The sequence below is a fragment of the Micrasema longulum genome, unplaced genomic scaffold (assembly GCF_059751315.1).
Source record: "Micrasema longulum isolate JH-2025_06_02 unplaced genomic scaffold, ASM5975131v1 h1tg000916l, whole genome shotgun sequence".
NCBI classification, from domain to species: Eukaryota; Metazoa; Arthropoda; class Insecta; order Trichoptera; family Brachycentridae; genus Micrasema; species Micrasema longulum.
Window position 1 is genome coordinate 76631 of NW_028278107.1, and position 21235 is coordinate 97865.

Genomic DNA, 21235 nt, shown 5'->3' on the forward strand with positions numbered 1-21235 from the left:
ATAAGTACAAAATAATATTATTTGATACTTGGGTTAGTTATAATTATTTATTTATTTTATAAACGTGGAATATTAAGACTTTATACAACCTTTTTTAAGATTAAATATGAAAGAAAGTCAATGTTGCATTTTTTGCATATCAGTCGTTGTTCTATGATCACGAAGAATTAATAACAAATAATACTTTAAAAAATATTAGGATATGTTGCATGTTTTTGAAGATGTTTCTTGATAAAATTCCTCAATTATTCATCTTAATACAAAGTATCACTCAAGCTATTTTATAAAATAATTACGAGCCATCTTCAAGAGTGGTTAACTAGTTACGCTAAATATTTAGTTGAGTTTCATTGTATTATTGATAACTAAGTAGGTAAAAATACACGTATAAATTAATCCGACACTATGACTGTACGCATTGCATAAATAGGACGATAGTTCAGTAATAGTTTGATATCAGCAAGCAACAGTTGCATGCTAGAGAATTCGGCTCAACTCCAGTTAAAATAAATATTGAAGAGACGTGATGTTCTTACATTAAAACAACTGATGCCGTTGGGATTTATTTCCGGAAATAAATAAGTAGATGATCCTCATAAATATTGCACTACAAGTACTTTATTTTTCTAACTGTTTTATCAATTGAAATTTGCAATAATTCCGGTTAACCCTTTGTTCTCTGAACATAATTTTAATAGGATGTTTCATTTCGAATTATTATTATATACAACTAGAAAAAAATAAAAAATATATATGTAAAGGTTTGTAAAGGAGTTGTAATTTTACACAGCCAAACGGGTGATGGCTCTACGAAAAACTGATCTCCAGGAGTCATTTCTTAAAACTAATTATTCAAAATGGTCGAAACTACTCAAGAACGATCAAATATGTACCGACAGTGATAAATTACGTAAAATGTGTTTACAGTAGTCTATGGCTAAAATAATTGCACCAGCATAGATTTACAGATAAAGGAGTCATAAAATCACCATTACAAAATACTTAAAAACACTGCCATTTGCCAGTTAAAGGATTACTGTGGCTTTGCATCATTTTAGAAAATTTTAATAGTAATAATTTCTTAAATTCTCTTAAATACCCTCTTCAATAGTACCAAAAATATGTAATAAGTATGGTACTAGAACTCTTAATTATTTAGTACTTAGCATTTTTAATTTATTGCCAAAATGAACTTGAATTTAAAATATTATATTACAAGAGCAAAATGAGAGAGTGGCTTTGTGTATAAATTAAACTAGTTTTTGTGTAAATTTTTCCTTTTTAAAATATGTTTCCTTTCTTGTAGTGAATATTTTTACAAATATTTTTATTACAGTGATAACATTTACTAGATGTATAAAAGTAGATCTGTATAGAATTAAAAAAAAAAAATATACCTTTTCTGAAATTTACTAATAAAAAATAAAAAAAGAATTGTTTCTATTACTGATCTTTACGGCTGTTAATTATATCTGCAAATTCACTTTCTTTATAAGTTTAGGTAATAGTATATAAGTAAGAATTTATATAAATCTACACCATCAAACCACAGCAAGTGGCTCGGTGGGATTTTAGTTTTAGTAAAATTAAAATGTTGTAAGTGTACAATGTATGTTGATAAATATATTATTTTTAAATGCATCCTCATATATACGAGTGATTTTACATCTGGGAAAATTTGTACCATCAGGGAGCAAAGGGTTTAACTGAACTGTGCAAAATAAATTATAACTATACGGGCACAAATAAGCAGAGAAGAATAATAATCAATTGGTTATTCCACAGAATGAACGCGGTTGTGGTAAAGTGGGGTGTGACTTACCTAGATTTTTTTATTTATCAGATTTTAGAAACTTCCTGTACCTTTTACAAATACAAAGTTTTGTTTAACGATGTTGAGGTACAAATTTTAGTTGAATAAAGGCGCCGTGCCGTATCACTATGTCTTTGCATACACACCTCGTTTCCTATACATTCATACACCTTCTAATGCTCGCACGACGATTATTAAATGGTGCATAGTTACAAATTATATAAAAACAACGTACTTTACTAAAATTTTGTGATTTTTTCAACATGTTTTGACATTTAAACGTTATGACTTTTAACATTGCTTTTGCTTTTGAATCTCTGGGCCTCAATTACAATGAGAATTCAAAAGAGTTATCTTTACTACTACTACCATCCCGCCATTGCTCAGTAGGGGTATGCAAAGATGATAGATTGCCACTCGCATCTGTCCTGACAATCATTCGCCGCTTCATTCGCATTCATACATCTAGTTGTACATGCCCTTCAGTTGAGTCTGTTTTTGACATGACCAGACTTGAAATTTCGGTGTGTCTGATCATGTTACGTCTTTCTTGGTCGTCTTCGTCCTACGTTACCTTTCATTCTTGCTAAAAATATCTGTTTTACAATTTTTCATCTTCCGTTCGTTTTACATGACTAAACTATCTATGTGACCTTTTTAAAAAATATATATATAACCTTATAATCTTAGAGTATATACACATATAATATAGTTAATTAATGTATTTTTTTTGGATTCCCGATAGATGAAATAAGACGAAATAAATGGATCCATAAGACAGGACGGAACAATTGTCTCCTGAAAATAACAATTGGGTGTGTTCCAACCACTTTTTGTCCATTAATTTGGACAAAATAAATTTTTTGGTACGCGTAATAATTGTGATTATTCCGACATTCGACAAGTCCATCTTCAAGTATTTTATTTAAATTCAATTAATTTATTAAAAATAATACATACATCACAAACTTAAATGAAATGCGTTCATATTAAAAAAAGACAAAAAATATATAAAGAGACTCTTGTCAAAATATCTCGAGATTTGAGACTTATTTATTGAGAATGGCTCCAAAATTGAAACATTTGAGTTCACTATTCTTATTCTTAGAGGTGGGGGTCAGTGCTACGCAAGCTCCTGAGGTCACTGCAACCTATGAAGATATAATGTGACGGGTCTTCGTGAATAGTTCCCGCTCTCCAAGCCCAGGTCTATAAAGAATAACAATGAATAATTCTATTGTCTATAATTCCTCGGTTAGAAGTCGTTTGGAGTTGAGTTCCATTGTTTGGTCGCCACATGCGGGTTGATACTCGTTGATGGTGGAGAGAGTGCAGAATAAATTTCTGCTCTATCTGTATCTAAAGGAGTGTGAATATTATCCTTCGCTCTTTAAACCGACTGTTTACTGAAAATGCTCGGCTATCAGCCATTATGGAGGAGGAGGGTCATTTATTTGGGTGTTCACTTCTTCCAGGTGGTTGGTGGTCGCATACATAACTCAGAAATTCTGATGGACGTAGGTCTGTTCGTACCTGATAACTATCTTCGTCAAAGACAGCATCGATTGTTTTACCTACCGTGATGCAGAACCAACCTGCCAATGGTCATGCCGGTTGAAAAAGCAATCTTATTACTTAATCGCATCACCTCGGATGTCGACATATTTCACGACCGTGGGCCTTCCCTTAGAAAAACACTTTCTAACTTTTAATTTTTCTTTTTACATTTTGTTATATTATTTTAGTATCATAACAACCTACTATAATTTGTGATTAATTATTGTATTTAAAAAGAATCGGGGTTTTTTTTGTAATGTTCTAGTTAACCGAATAAAATAAAAATCCTAGCCCAGATTTGTAAAGTATCAAGCTATTAGGCAGGGAGCGAGCTTTTAAACATCCTCAAGTTTAACCAGTGGTCCCCCAAGGATGAAACTTCTTTTACGATGCAAAACGCCACACTCATAAAATGCGTATAAGTGTTTCTTCATCTGCCTTGCAAAAAGAGAAAAAACTTCATTCGAGCAAGGTGTTGGTTCAATCTGCTGTGCCCTGAAGAGGCTCTATTGCCCTGAAAAGGCTATATCCTTACTTGATTTCAGCAAAGCTTTATTAGGTCAAAGGAAATCTTTGCGAAAACCCTTTTATCAGTTCTTTCGCATGGTGTCAGCATGGTGTCAGCCAGGTACTTTGTTCCAAAGCATTATGCTCTGCTTCCTGGCCAATGACCCAAGCTCGTTACGAGAAGCACATTTGGGTAACACACAATAGGAGTCAGGGCTTATTGGAGCTGTCTCAGCTCCCAGCAACATTTGAGTATGGAAATCAAAACACATTAAATAAAACAAACATAGGCAATAAAAGCAAGAAGTACCTATTATACACAAAACACAAACGCGATAATGTATTCATAATAAATAATAAGCACCTTATCATATGCATCGCGAATTTTTAATTATAATCCTATAATGTGTCTGTTATTATAATTGCACTGGAAATTGTTTATACCAGTACGTATGAGCTAAAGCTGTAAAAATAAATAATCGACTTCTTGGAAAAATATAATTACACATCCGAAGAAAAAAATCAGTGACGTAGTTTTGATATTTTGAAGCTTAATAGATAAATATTTGAACATATTTTAGAGATGATAATATGAAAAGCTAGACGATAGCAGACCAAATAATCTTGCCTACGCTTATAATTGTTTGTGTCCAGGGGGACGAAGAATACAACTCTGTGTGTGAAAAAGAACTAGAACCCTGGATGAGTGTTTTCCACACCATGGCCCTAATTGTAATGAAAAGTTAACAATATTTTATTTAATTGTTTTTAAAATAAAACGGAACTTTCTTTATAAAAAATAAAATTCTCTTAACTTATATAAGTAAATGTCAGTACATAACCACTAACCGAATTTTTAAGTCTACCGGTTTCGAGACGTACCCGTCTCATCGTCAGGACACTCACTACACCAACATGCAAATACTAAAATACACCTCCACCTTCACTAAAAAAGTCGGTAAGTGATTATATACTAATACAGAACCGGGTTGTGGTCCCGTGGCAGTATTGTGAACTCACGGACCCAAGGTCCCAGGTTCAAATCCCACTCGACCCCAACTCGATTTCCATTTTTTCAGCACAAGTTTTTTATAAATTTTAGGAAATGGTCTGAAAATTTAAATATTTGCGAAAATAATAAGAACTACAGTATTTCTCTTTTTCAAAAAAAATAAAATATTTACTAACATTAATTTAAACATCTTCAACTTCAAAAACATCAACATATTAAGGAATTGAAGGGATATAGATGTTTAAATGTGGGCAGAATGGTGAATGTGACACAGTGTATAAAGTGGCCACTTAAACCAGCCAATGACAGGTCATACGGCCTGTAGATGCCTAGACTTCCATATTACCTTCTTTAAAGTTCTTCGTTTCTGTTGTAATATGTGAATTAGTTAAAATGTTTGACCACAAAGTTAATGCATTAAACATAAATAATATAAAATTCTCTAATTGAAAAAAAAAACAAACGTATTTAATCACCGACAATTTGTGTCCGGGGGGACAAAAATACAGCTTTGAATGTAAAATAGAACCAAAACCCTGGACGAGCGCTTTTCACTTGATAGCTGCTCTCAAGAAAAAATCATAAAAATGGAAATCAATTAGATGTACATAAATACGCTTCGTTGTAAAGTGGTTGGCGCATTCAATTATTGAAGACCTGAGTTCAATTTCCGGCAAGATGGACGTAAAATATTGGTTTTAAGGGACGTTACACACTGACATATTTTATTTCTGTTGGACTGGCACCTGAAGCGAAAGACTAATCACCTTTATTCTTTGTAACGAATGATCGAGATACGCTGTAGTTAAAGCATCAATACAATGACCTTTGCAATGATGATAATGTTGAAATGAAATATATTTGCCTAGATCAGACTTTTAAAAATATTTTTAATGTCAATTAATGCTCTTACACACTGAATCAATTTGATTAATGTGTTGTGTTTGTAATTTTTAATTTCAGTAATTTATTGAAAGGAAACGGATATTGTTATTATACACAATGGCCAATAAAATGAAATTAATATAACTATAGTTTTATGCGATATAAACATGGCATTCATAAAACGTGGATTTATATGTTTGCGAGTGTATGTACGTGAGTGTATATATATATGTGTGTGTGTACTTACTTAGATACATTGTGCGCAGAAGAAAAAAAAAGTTTCTTTAATGATTACTATAAATAAGATCAAAGGTCTTCTATAAGTAAATGGTATTATTTTACTGTATATTTCTGAATTATTTCTAGGATCTTAGTACGTGAAAAGAAAGAAAATTTTAACCCACTATAACTTAACTCGTTTCAAATTGAAGAAATAACCGGTGTTTTGATAGCTTTGTGCGAGTAATGAAACACGTATTTTTTTATAATTTTTTTAAAAATTTCAAAATAAAACGATAAAACGGTAGAAAATTAGAGTCTGAAATTTGTGCCACATTGTGTTACAATTGCCTAGAGGTATTCTCAAAAAACAAACAAACCAATAAACCATCACGCCGTTTTACCGTAGAGATAGGCAGATAAGATAGAACGCCATATCATTTTGTCTGCATACAGACCTCGCTTCATTTTTATCATTTTTTTTATCATTTATTTATTCATATATATGTACATTACAACATAAAATATCTTAATTCATACATATAGAAATAATTAGATAAAATTAGGTATATATAAAAAAAAACACATTAGTATACATAAAATCCAAAGAATAATATGTTAAAAAAGTAAGAGAATCTTGTAACGAAAAACTCCCTCAGAGACGTGAAAAATGTCAATGTCCAAAGTGATATTGTTCAACATAGAGATAGCCCTTCCACCAGGCATAACTATTGGCAGGTTGGTCCTGTATATTGGAATGTGAAACAGTCTATGTTGATGCTGTCTAAGGTAATTATCAGGAACATAAAAGCTAATGCTCCGCATAATTTCAGGGTTGTCAATAATACCGCGCAACAATCGAAAGAAGCGCTTTCGTTAATACACATTCCTTCTTCTTCTTCTTCAAACTGCTGTAACCAAGCATACCCTGGAGGAACTCAGATTCTAGATCTAGATTCATACATCTTCTCATGCACGCACGCCGATTATTCCTACTCTTGACTTGTCCATCTTTGAGTATTTGATGGACTTGATCGTGCCATGTCTTTTTCGGTCTTCCTTGTTTTCTGCATCCATCAACATTCGCATCGTACACCCTTTTAGTCGCTCTTTCACTGTCCATTCGCTCAACACGTCCAAACCAACGCAGCACCCCTTTATTGATTCTTTCGATAATGCATGTCTCAGTCTTACACAGTTCACGGATCTCGACATTTGTGCACCTATCATACATAGTTTAACACACATTCACCTGAGGGATCGCATTTTGACAGCATTTAACCTATTTTTATCACTATTTTTCCAATTCCATTCTACGCTCCTATGCATTAGAGTTGGCACTAGAACTCCATTGTTAACTGTTAGTTTTGCCTCCTGCGATGAACATTTTTTTCCCAAAGTAGATTTCAGTGCACCGTTCACCCTGTTCCCGGCACTCATTCTCCTTTCATAATCTTACTCAGACTTTCCATCCCCAGTAAACGTACTTCCCAGATACACAAACTCTTGTACCTGATTCAGAATATCTTCGTTCACACTGATCTCACATTTAGGTGTTCTCAATTATCAAAGAAATATGAAACTGTTTAAAATATTAAAAAATTGTTTTGCTTATTAAAAAAAAATCGCTAAATATGTACTGAATAGGAGGTGTGAATATTTTTTAGATGTCATTATATTTCAATTACTCGTCGTAAGTTTTGTGGCAAGTTAATCGTAAATAAACTCATTAGTTACCAGCATTCATGTAAACATCTGTTTATGAGAAAATGTACTTGCATTAATTGCATCGAATGGTATGTACATGTAGTGTGCCATTGATTTAAAATTAACTTGTGGTGTTTGTATGGGATTTTGTAAGCGTCGAAAAGGAAAACTGCTACATAATGTTAAAAATAAAGTGTGATTCGATTTGTGATACAGATGTTTACACATTTGATCAAATAACTTAAAGGTCCGTTATGTAAATTATTTTTTAACCTTTTGATATTTATTGCTATTTTTTGTTCTAGGTTAAGTGTTTTTATTGTATTATATGCTAACAAAAACAAAGTTTTTTATTATCTCTACGTCTATTGTACGATATTGTGATATTTATTAATACCGACCTTGAATTCATCGCATTTTCTTACAACATCCACTCGTTAAAATCTAATACAAATCTGTCAGTATGAGCGTAATAAATTATAAACAATTTATTGTTTCTTATTAGCTAAATACCACGTCATAATAATATGTATTATTAACATATATATCATTGTATCGTTTGAATATAAAAATGTATCTTTTAAGCATTAACTTCAAGTGTAAGACTGATCATATTACCTTCATGTAACAAAAATGATCAAGATACGCTGTGATTAGTTTACCAATGCAGTGCCCTATGCACCATAGGCTTCGGAAAGGGACGATGAAGCATTAACTTTGTGGTTGAATATTTTACCAAATGCTTTTTAAAACCACTTACCGACATTTCTATGTCTACCAGTTTCGAGAGTACCCGTCTCTTCGTCCATTTATAATATTCATTTAATCGTATTAACAATATTTGAGTTTGTCCAAATGTTCATAGACCTGTTGTAATTTGTTCATCGTATTTGATGTTTTTTTGTAAAATTAATGTTCTTTTGATAAAAAATCAAACAAAATTTTAATAGAGCTCATTATACGATGTCCCTTCATAATGGTCACCCTATTTAATTTCTCCGGATTTGAAAATCAAATCAAATACAAATAATAAAGGGTTGAAAGTTAATAATATGGAAATATTTCTCATTAGGAAAGCTTTAAAAATAATTGTAATGGTCACCCCATACCTATTAAGCTCATGCCTTTCCCTTCAACCACTCTCTCCTTTTTCAACTATTTCTCCCACAACATAAAATATTTTTACGGCCTAATCAGTGCGTGTACCTTAAGGTTATTAAAATGCATCGCATGTTCGTTTTATGTTTTTGTGCAACAACTATGGTAAAAGTGTATAGTGGGTTTTGCATGTTGTTTTAATTGGTGTCCTGACAGAGAGACGGGCACGTCTCGAAACCAGTATACATAGAAAAGTCGGTAAGTTGTTAAATATAAAATTTTTTTTTTTTTTTTTTTAAAAAAAAGAAATATTTGCGTTCTTATGATTTACCCAAATATTTAATTTTGAGGGCCATTTTCAACGAGTTGTAAATAACTCACTATTAGAAAATGGAATCGAGTTGGGGTAGAGTGGGATTCGAACCACGGACCTTCGGTCCGTGAGTCCGAGACACTAGCCACAGGACCACAACCCGATTTTTAAATTTAATAATATTTCATAAAAAATAATAGTTGTAATGATTTCCATCTATTGGAATTTTCCAGAACTATTCAAAAGAAAACTATTACATTGAAATAGCTTTTTATAATATTTACTAGAGGGCTTTAATAATTTGCAATATTGAGTTATGTCTCGTCTCGTTTTTGCAAAAAAATTATAATATTTTTTTATTCATGATTTAAGATACGGATCGTGTTTTTTTTCACCCAATTAAATACAATAATTGGATAAATACCCTCATTTAATATTTTAATCGGTAAAAATAATAAAATCATATCAGTTTTCTTTACATACAGATTTCGCTATCTTAATGATCTTGTACTTTTCGATCAATTGTAATCGTAGGGCCTCACTTATTAGATTTCCTTATACCAGGTTTAGATTAAGAAATAACTATACCCGATTTTACTATTTTTAACCGATATAAAAAGGCTTACTTATAAAAATATTTATTACCTGGAAAAACAATTCACTGGTTATTTTACGCATCATTTTTTTTAAACAGTCAACACTGATATGTGCGCGTGCGCAGTAACTTTTATAACAAACAACAAACAAACGTCAAAGTCAAATCGAGACTACTGTCAGTGTAATTGAGAACATGGAGAAAACCGTTAAAAAAATAAATCAAAATTGGGAAGAAGAGGAGAAGGTAAAAACGAGTTCTTTAGTTTATTCGTGTTTCTTTGTTTATCACAATTAATTAAAATACATTAAAAACATTTCAGATATTACAAAAACAAATTATTAAAAATCACTTGAAAAAGTCGCAGGACTTCGAAATTATTTCAAATTGAACAAAAATCTATTTATTTATTTATTTATTTATTCACACTCTTTATCAAAATACAATTCCATGTTCACTTTGCCCAGCTAACAAGGGTACATACCCCGTTCCAAGCTAGGCAATTACATTTTAATATATTAAAATAGTTAACAAATTAATATAGAGCACAGACAAACAAAATATAAACTTATTCGGATACACATTTTGATTCATATACATACAGACATACACATATATACACACATTTATATATAAATATACACATATATACACATGTACATATGTACACACACACGTACATACACCCATGCGCATACACATACATACATTCATAAAAACATAGACAATTTATTTATGCGAAACTTCATGGTTGTCATCTATAAATATATTTTTATTTATTTTATTTTTATTTTTATTTTATTAGGGAAATCAACAGTTCTACATACATATTTTTAGTAAACAAACAGATATAGTGTATAAACTCAGAACCAATAACAGATTTCCACATAGTATACAAAGTTAGTAAAGAATATATATATTACATATCAAATAAATACAAACAATTTATACATATAAAAATGTTATTTTCAAGTACTCAATAATCAAAGATTTTTTAAATATTAATTTTAAGAACATTAAGTTACTGTAAATTGGGCGGGATAAGGACAAAAAAGGACAAAAATGCTTGAAGATATATTTTTTTAATTATTCCTTATTTTTTATATTTTATTTTTGACATCCAGTAAGGTTCTCCAATCCGTGGCATGCATCAACTTTTCTGATACAAAAACTATCATTTTGATTACCGAAAAATATGATTTTTGACAGATCGCGTGCTTATTCCAGCGTTATACCACGTAATGTGCAGGTATAAGTTTCTATGGTCGCTATCCCTGATTTAAACCGAGTTTAACTCTATGCGAGGTTTATAAGTAATGCTTTTTGCTATGCCATCATTATCCTACCACTATTCTCAAGGTTAACTTTATACCAGATTTATAAGTAAGTCTCTAAGAGTAATAATTTCCTAGAAAAGCCATTAAGCTTTATTGCATTGAACAAAAGCGTTCCAATTTTTCGGTTTGGTTTTAGTTTGGCTTTTAGTTTAACAACAAACGAGAGAACCCTTTTAATACCCTGTCATTGCTCTTATTTTCTTGCTTCCTCTTTCACAGTAGTAGCTGCATGATTGTGGAATAATCTACCCACTAATATTCGAGACGCCCGTTATTTATTTACATTTGAGTCAAGATTGAAATGTCACTATCTAAATATTTAAATTGTTCCTTTATCCTGCTTTTTCCCTTCCTATCCCCTCTTCTCTCTTCATAGTAAAGTGATAATTTTTAATTCTTTAATCAATCTTTGTTTTTAATTTTTGTATAAAATTGTAAGATTCAATATGTCCATGTAATTATATTTCCTCAAACTGAACGTTTGGGTAGGTAGGAAGAAATTGCATTAAGGCAATATGCCTTCCCTTATACATATTGTATTTTTATATAAAGTGTCAAATAAATAAATAATTAATGGACGGTTTCACGTAGCGCTTGAGATTCTCAACCCAAATATCTACGGCTCGTTGTATTCCTGTAATTTGTAGCTAACTTCGTGGTCAATAATCTTTTCTCCGTATAGGCGACTCCATTAGGTTATTACTCTACGATTGTAATACTTGCAATATTTTGAGTTTGTCCAAATGTTTACAGACAAAAGACTGGATCTCACCCCTTAGAAAGTCATTAAGATTAACAAATTACAAGAAAGATGGAGAAAATTTTACATAAAGGAGCATGAAAGTCTAGGAATTTACAGGGCTTATGATCTGTCATGGGCTGGTTTAAGTGGCTACTTTACTCGTTGTATAACATTCATAATTTTTTCTGTATTCGAACATCTATATTTCTTCGATTTGTTCATCTGTTGATTTGAGTGATATAAAAGAGATGAAACATTTATTGTTGTGAAGAGATTCATCTGATTGGATTATTTCACGAACTCTCAAACGTCTGAAAACAAACAAAAAACAACTGTTTCAAGAAGAAGTTTAAAAATTAGAGAATTGTTTTCAAGCGTTCCCTAATCTATGAAATAATCCAATCAGATGAATCTCTTCACAATAATAAAGGTTTCAGCTCTTTAACTTCTATAAATCAACAGATGAAAGAATTCAAGAAATATGAATGTTCAAACCCAGTCAAAGTGGTGAATGTTACATAGTGTGTAAAATGGCCACTTAAACCAGCCCATGACAGGTCAACAGCCTTGTAAATGCCTAGATTTCTATATTCCCATCTCTGAAATGTTCTCCATCTCTGTTGTATTTGGTTATTTGTAATACAGTTATGTGAATTCAGTTTCCCTGCAATTATAGATAAAAAAAATAAATAAAGCAAACCTTTCTTTCATATTTATTCTTCTTGAAACGTGAACTTTGAAAATATAATAAAAATTGAATTATAAGTTTTAAGTTTTTTATTTTTAAAAATATTTTATTGCTCTAAAAAACTTATAATTTTTAAAGTACTAATATTGTATTAGTTTTTTTTTATTATTATTATCTAGTTGTTCTCAACTTTACTGTATTATATTTATATTTAGAACATAAGATTTTCTCATGGTTTTTGTTATTTTTTATTGAGAGATGTTATGTTTCTTCTTTACTGTTTTGGTTTTTGTATTATATGTTCACTCAATTGTTTAGTTTAAATTATTCTATTATTTTATACTATGAACAACATGATTATTGTGCACTGCTGTGATTATTTCTGTAAATCATTTTGCCGTAAAAGGTTCTTTGAACCGTTGATGTATAAATAAACAAATAAAAAAGAAATAACGGATTTATATTTTAAAATAAATTGATGTCTTGACACATTTTTTTTTCTTGAATTAGAAAAAAAATATATTTTGAAAATGCGTAAGCGCAGCATTTTATAAAAAATAAAATAAAACAACAATAAAATTTCGGAACAGAAACATAAATTAAAACAAACTAAAATTTTGTTTGGAAAATGTATTGTAGTCGATAAACGATAACTTTCATATCCATTTTTTAGTCATGAAAACATTAAAATGATAACTATCTCTCTGCAAGCTAAGTCGCATTACAAATTTTACGGTCTCACAAATTCATCAAATGGAACTTGTTCGTGTAAAATATCAGCAGATTTCCTGAAATTCCTCCTTATGTAGTCCACTATAGGAGGAGCCGTCTCTTGCACCACGTCTCTCCAATTGCTGTTTAAAAGTGCATTTGTTGCGTCTCCTGAAAAAGAGTATTGTAAATATAATACATGTAATAAAATTGTAACATGTAATTTAAAAAATACAATGAACGAAAAGTGTTTCAACTAATATACCACAAGGACTTAACCTGTTTTTGGGTACTAAAATGTTGCTCAAAATTTTTCTCTTTACGAAATAATTTATTTAGAGATAATTAAGTTTTATTGTGGTTCTGAAAAAAACAGAGGTAAGTGCTTTATTATACACTCCAGACGTCACCGACATATGTTGATCTATTGAATGTAGTTATGCAGAAAGCAGCCAGCCATAAAAGTGAAACTAAGATTATAGCATTTTTGTAAAAAGAGTTAATAATGAAATCTACACAACAGTTGGAATGTTTTTTACTTTGATAAATAATGAATACTTTGTTTTTTTTTGTAATACAAAAATATTTTATTATGTATTTGACCAGTGTTAATGATTTTTTAAGTGTGACTGACCACACAACTTAAGATGTGTATTTTAGAAAAAACATTCAGCCCTAGTTAAACTCTGATGTATGCTGTCATTATATATTGAACGTTTATTTTTTTATTAAAATTAGGGTACTTATTTGTAAAAAATCACTTAATTCGTTTGTTATAATAACTTTAAAAGTAATTTTATCACTTGTTAAAGAAATTCTAGTGATTTTTTTAGGTCCTGCTGACTACACGATTCAAAATAAGCATTTTACAGAAAACGGCCAGATCTCATATTGAATGTAACCTCATTTAAATTTTGAATGTATGAGGTGATATTCAGTATTAACACATACATTTTTATAACGGTTGTTTTTAAGTTAGCGAATTAAAAAAATAAAATACTCATGTATTTATCCACTTCAATTTATTTAAAGAAGTAGATTTCAGGAGACATTGATCTTCCCATCAGTATCTGTACGGTAAGATTTTTTTAGTGCTGTGGGTGTTTTTTGCAAATTGCTAAATGCCGTTTTTGTGATCAACTTTATTTTTAGAAGGTGATTATAACAGTTTTTTGTATGAAAGCAGCCTGGATGTTTTTAGCAGAAAATTAAATTTTTGACTTTACTGTAACCGATAGAACCAATATATCGTTTTTTTCAAAATTGCGGACTTGCTGCTTTTTGCATAACTACGTTCTATTGTGACATGTCCCTGTAAACTAGTTCTCGTCGTCCAAGCCTAAGTTTTTAAAGAGCCTGACTCTGTAGAGGGCGAGAGTTTATATTTCGCTAAATCCCCCCCTCCAAGCTCAGATCCATTAAGTAGCGAGCAACTAAGTAGAGGCAAGCTATTTAACATCCTAAGGTTTAACTATACATATGATAGTATTCTTAATTTATCCAGACGTATAGAGATTCTAAAAAACTTACCCAAAATCTTGTCTCCGTTAAACAAATTTTCAAAGCGAAACTGGGCCTTTCCTACGTCGTATTTCAGATCATCTTTCAGTGATCGTAAATATTCAACACCATCTTTACAGTAAACCTCGTGATCTAAAGTGTACACCATTCTCACGTTTTCTGAAAATATTAAAAAATAATGATTAAGTTAACTTAAAAATTTTCAAACAATGAACTCCTATAAACTCCTACATTTTTAATAGTTAACGATCAATAGAGCCATACTATTATAATTATTGGACCTTAAAAAGTACTGCAAAAACTCAAGGAAGAAAAACAAACAGATCGAAAATCTGATTTGTCAGCCTATCTCATTATCTAGCAAAAAAAAAGATGAAACATGCCGATACTGGTTTAAAAAATACTTCTAAAAAAATGCGTTGCTGCCTGGATACAGTTTTACTTAATTAAGGTAGGTTATTAAAAAAACAAAAAAATATTTAAATATACGAGCACCTCTTCAATTAAATGAAACCACCATACAAACATAATTTTATTCAACGGACTATCTTATATATACTAATATACAAGTCATTTATTTACGCGAAAATATATCTAGACAGAATTAACAGGCGATAGAAAAAACTAAAAAAAATCAAGAATCGTCATTATCACTTAGTTATCGACTCTTAATTGTGCAAAGGGAGCTATATTGCAGGGATGAATCGTCTAAATTATCGATTATGCGCAGCTTACCATTATATTTTACTATCAATAATAATGTTTTACAGTACTTTTAACTATAGGAAAATAAATAAAATAATTTATATTTATTGTAAATTCACGTCATCGTTTATATTTTCCTCAAAATATATATATATAAACGTCTATTAGCGCACTCAGTGTCTAGCCATGAGAGTAGCGATCGAGTCAAAAACATTCCTGCAGGATTCTGGTTCTATTTTACACACAAAACTGTAATTTTCATTCGAAAAAACAGCCAAGTAATTATGTATTTATATAAAATTACTCACTAAAAACAACCTGAGCTTTTCCGTTTCCTACCAAAGGAAGGAGTAACAATCGTCCACTCAGTTCATACATAGCATCGAGTGTTAAATTAACGTTAGCTATGGCCTTCAATCTAAGTGTAGAAAGGTCCAATCTAAAAAAACACAGAAAATCGTTATAAATGTGAAAAATTCAAGTTTTTTTATGAAAATTATTGGAAACATAGAATTAAGAATAGTCCAGAAGGAGCGTAGAATCACATTTGAATACATCGGACTGTGTGCAATAATTCCTCACTCCAGTTTACTTTCGCCGCGCGTATTCGTGAAGTCGCCGGGTAATGTTGCTTGATGGGAAAAAAAAATCATAACACAAATGTAAAGTAAAAAAAAAGTAATCTGTTAATTTCTTAAAAATTTTATTGTGCTCGCGGAAACATTGATTGACACAACAGAGTAGATAAGTAAAGGGTCATTTAAAAAGAGTAATAGAATTAATGAACTTTGAACTTGAAATATTAAAAAAAAATTATTTGACATAAAACGGATATTTTTATATCATGTCAAATAATATTTGAAGTTTTAAAGATAATGTTCAAATATCCTCCACGGCGTAGTTTAATCCGAGGTCTAATTTTCATTAGTTCTTTTATTAGATGAGCAGAGTAGGGTAAAAAAAATTATACCCTGGCATCACTAACGAAATTTCAATTTCGTTTCTTCGACAATCTGACAGATGGAAAAAAAATCAGTTTTTAAGTAATGCATTTGTTATATACACATTCATTTGCAAATTACAGATGAAATGTAATTGCATCCTGTTTCTTTAAGATCCTAGCAGTATTTCTAAACTTTAAAAGGACACAACACGGCATAGTTGAATTCAAATCAGGAGCTGCGTACTGAGCGACGTCTACAATGAAACTAATTGGTCAAAACGTAAACCTACTCATTTATGAGTAGTTGAGTCGCCTTCTGTTTGATGTGCGTATGCGGTTTCTGGACTATTCTTAATTCTATGTATACACATAAAATATGAGTGATACTTGAATTTCTAAATTGAATTCCATAGTGAATTGAAAAATCATTTGTCTTTCATTTAAATAATAAAATACATATGTAAATTGCATGTTCACATTTCATGTAGGAGCTTCTGTAGCTCAATCACAAATAACTATCGACGTGCTAATAAGCGACGTGATAACAATTTCTCACCATGGTTGTTTATCGTATTCGCGATCAAAAAAGAACACCCGTAAACACCTAATACTAAATATCAAAATATTTACGTTTCGCGACGTATAATCCTCCTGCGCAATCACATATTTGAATTTCACCGGTATAAATATAGAAAATATTCCAAAACTGCTTTTAAAAAAAAAGATTTATTATTTATCATGCTATTCATTGCATTTAACCAACGGTTCGCAAGCCAAATGTCAAGAAAAGCAGTCGCCTTAGTAATTTTAATTTCATTTTCTTTTTTTTGTATTACATACTTCTTACTTTTTTGCAAATGCAGTATATTGTATAACGCTGATTTTCGCCAATAAACTGTATCCATTTACTAGGAAAACAAAAAACAAACCGACACGAGCGTTGACTTAGAGATCAAACATGCGTTGACTTATGACTGCGATAACAAGCATGTTCATTATTGTTCATTGTGATCGCTCAAATGCTTAACATGTTTTTAAGCACGTCGATAGTTATTTGTGATTGAGCTACTGGTATGGATAGGGACTTATAAATAATACTTACGTTATATTTTTCACATCTCCATCGCCAAGACCACGAATCGTAACTTTTCTGAAGGCAATTTTGATTCCATCATTTTTCCCACTGCCAAAGGCCGCGGTTTTAATTTCATCTGCTGTTATAGGATCCAGGCTAATCAGCCCTCTGGAAGGATCTCCTTTGGTATAAGACTTGATTGACAGCCGTGTTTGTTTTAGGATACAGTCATTCATGTAAGGGTCGCTTCGGTAACACGGAGTCATGTAAGAAGCTGGAAATAATACAAACTAAAGAAAGCAATCCTGAAATATAAAAAAAAAAAAATGGGTTTTTAAGACTTATGATTTATGAAAATACTTTAATTTTGGCCCACCTTCTTTTACACGCAAACAATTGTATTTAAAAATGGGAAACACGTTGGAACGTGATTCAAACCTTGAACCTCCTGGTCCGAAGCCCACGTCGAGACCACAACCCACTTTATTTAACTTATTCATGCCATTTTCTCTTTAGTATTTTCGGATTTCTAAATTCAAATAGGCAGCTACATTTGCATACTGCGTAACGTTCTTATTTTTACAAATATGATTTAGTTCTGTGGTTATTATTACTAATATCATTTTGTCGCCATTCAAGGAAAAGTCACTAACCCAAAAACATCATTTTAAAAACGCAATTTGAAAATTTGGTGACCAAGGAAAAATCTGATTTTTGTGTTTTAGAGATGTTTTGTCAAACAATTCATAAAAAGTTTTTTAATAAATTCTACAAGTAACTTTTTCCTGTTGATACATTTTGAAATATCTTGAAGGTTTTTCAGTTTCAGTGCTGCAGAGCAGCGTTTATTTGATATTTTTAAATACATATTACAATTTGTTACCTACTAATTCTAAAGAATTTTCGGTAGGACACATTTTTTTTTAATGGCAGGTTTATTTTACATTATTTTATTTATATTATACAAATTTATTTATTAACAAGCAATATACAGTATTTAGAAGATATTTTTTCAGTTCTTTTTTTCATTTGAAGATCTTTCATGTTAATGATGGTTTGTGGGAGATCATTGAAGAACCTTGGAATTACGTAATTGAATGTTCGTTCTCCGAAGTAAATTCTGGGAACGATCAGAGAGCCCTTAGTTTTCAATTTAATTTTGTGAGTGTGAGAAACCCTTTTTTTATATCCCAGATCAACAAAATAATCAACAATCAATTTGTAGTCAGAAAGTTTTTTTACCGGCAGGACATTACAGAATTTAAAATATACACTTTTGCCCATATGTTTCACCTCGAGGTATAGAAGTGAACTGCCCCCTAAAGTTGTGTGATTTGGAGTATGCAGATGATGCAGTTCTTTTTGAAAAGTATGTTGGTGATTTTCAGGAAATCGTTGACACACTGCAGGAAAACTCAACTCGTCTGGGTCTTAATATTAATACAAAGAATACTCAGATTATGGGCAACAAATCTTGTCCTGACCCTGATCAACCTCTCTGTAATAATGGGCAGAGGATTGAGAAAGTTGACAGCTTTAAATACTTGGGAGTTTACATAACTGAGGATGGAAGCATGCACAAAGAGCTCCCAATCCGCCTAGGAATTGCTGGAGCAACTTTTAACATGATGCGTGTTGTCTGGAACTCAAGTTTGTACTCAGTCAAAACGAAATGCCAGTTATTCAACTCTTGTATAATACCAGTACTCCTATATGGGTGCGAATCTTGGCACCTTACCAAAGCTCAAAACACCAAGCTTCTGAGTTTTGAGAGTAAGTGCTTGAGAAGAACATTAGGTATAAGGTAGTTCGTTTTTATAACCAACATTGAAGTCCAAGAACGGACGCAGCAGCCTCTTATAACAAGCGTCTTAAGGATGCAGCGGTGGACCTGGCATGGGCACGTGCTGCGCATGCCTCAGGAGAACCTAAACCAAAGTTGTCTCTTCTATAAGCCTGCGGGCTCACGCCACGTCACGCCCTGGAAGGCCGTCAATGACTATCTTTAGACTTTATTCGGTGGAATTAAAGGGCGCTGGATTGACGTGGGAAGAGTCAAAATCAAAAAAAGACAAAATCTTTTAAAAAAGGAAGTTTATATTAGAAATAATTATTGTAATGTAGTTGAGAATGAACTTTTTTTAAAATAAATATTTTTTAACATGTTTTTTTGTTTTAAAATTTAACAGTGTAAATTCACAAAACAAATAATTCGGATTTACGCAACTTTTTTCTAATTTAGTTACCATGGTTATATTTACCCGTTCAATTATATTATTTTACGCTTTGATTGGCATATTCGTATTTTGTTAAAAAAACTGTCATTTTTAGGGTCAGTGACCTGCCTGAACGGCAACGATTTGATGATATTCTTGTACATATATATTTGCATTGTTTTTATCTTTCCTACGTATTCTCTTTCATTGTCTTTTATAATTTGTTGTTTCTATGTTCACTGTAATTTGTAAATATATATCTAGTTTTTAGCCAATACTATCATGTGTTCATTGAAAGCCTCAACAAAAAAGTATTTCACACTATATTTCATATATTTATATGTTCGTAGTAGAAAAGCGCAGACGCCGAACAACGATTATTTCTTATTAAATTGGCGCCATCTTGTTTAAGTTGATTTTATTAATTAAATTTATTTTAGAAATAAATAAATTACCTGTTTATTATTCAGTTTTAATGATAACTCGTTATCTTTCTTACTAAGTAATATCGTGTTATGTACGTAAGTATACTAGTTCATAATAACACATTAGAGATTACGGATAATTACATCCTAGATACATGACATGATAAAAATCATGTTTATATTTTTATTTTACTCACATACATTGTTGCTGAAAGAAGTTCCTGCTTTACAAAAATAACTTTAGTAAATTAATCCAAATTTGTTTTAAAAACGTATTAACACTTCGAGTACCGGCCGAATACACATAGAATTTACGCTGTGCCCGGCCCATTTTTTTGAAATTTCAGGGTTTCTGATGGGTTTCTCAAACGTGTCATAATAACAAAAAGATTTGTTTAAATCAATTTTTACTTCTCATGTTTATTTGTAACAGTTTTAAAAGTCATTTTTGTATGGTAGTTTTGCCAACATTGGCCTCTACGGAGAGCCACATTGCAATGTTCGCACATATACCTACAACGTCTCATTCCTTTATTTGTGCTTCGTATCCTGGAGCCGTGTAAACACGTGATTATAATAACCACGCGTTGTGTCCTGGTCCCCAGTATTTACGTAGTTTACCAGCAGCGAAAAAATACTGATAAAAGTCACTACATGTCAATTAAATTCACTTTTTTGAACAGCTGGTAAATCACGTAAAAACACGGGACATAACGCGTGGTTATATAATCACGTGTTTACACGGCTCCGGGATACAAAGTGTTAAAAGTAATCTAAAAATATGGCCGGATGGCCGAAAGGATTTTTAGTAGAACACGCGGTGTTACTTTTATTCATACAAACGTATCCTCGTATTTTCTCCCTGGATATTGGCACTAAAGCAGTGATTTTTTACACAGTATGAATTTATAGATACTATTGGCGTGTTTTTTTTTGAATAAATAGTTTCTTACAGGAGCTAAGACCATTCAAAAATCCAAAAAAGCTCTTAATTTTATCTGTTGTCTTTGAACGTACGGTAAACAAATATGATAAATAATTTTGAAAAACAGAAAATTTACCTCAAAGGAAATTTCATTCTGATTGATTAAAAAAAAAAATATTTCTGAAAATTTTAAAAATCGATCAGATGAATCTATTCACAACAATAAGGTTTCAGCTATTTT

At 31.2% G+C, this 21235-nt stretch overlaps 1 protein-coding gene across 1 annotated transcript; it reads right to left on the reverse strand.

Annotated features, from left to right (window-relative positions):
* Window positions 1–13203: 13203 nt before the first annotated feature.
* On the reverse strand, window positions 13204–17694 carry LOC148278194 (protein takeout-like). The gene is made up of 4 exons (XM_088231782.1): window positions 17456–17694; window positions 15719–15849; window positions 14715–14864; window positions 13204–13355 (listed from the first exon to the last, which is right to left on the reverse strand). The coding sequence occupies exons 1-4, from the start codon at window positions 17692–17694 to the stop codon at window positions 13204–13206; spliced, it is 672 nt and encodes a 223-aa protein (XP_088087908.1).
* Window positions 17695–21235: the final 3541 nt, after the last annotated feature.

Coding starts and splice junctions, on each gene's coding strand:
- LOC148278194 (XM_088231782.1), bottom strand. CDS start 17,694: ATGACTCCGTGTTACCGAAGCGACCCTTACATGAATGACTGTATCCTA. Junction 15,850..17,455: donor GGAGATGTGAAAAATATAAC/GTAAGTATTATT, acceptor GTGTTTTTTTAG/ATTGGACCTTTCTACACTTA. Junction 14,865..15,718: donor AAAAGCTCAGGTTGTTTTTA/GTGAGTAATTTT, acceptor TAATATTTTCAG/AAAACGTGAGAATGGTGTAC.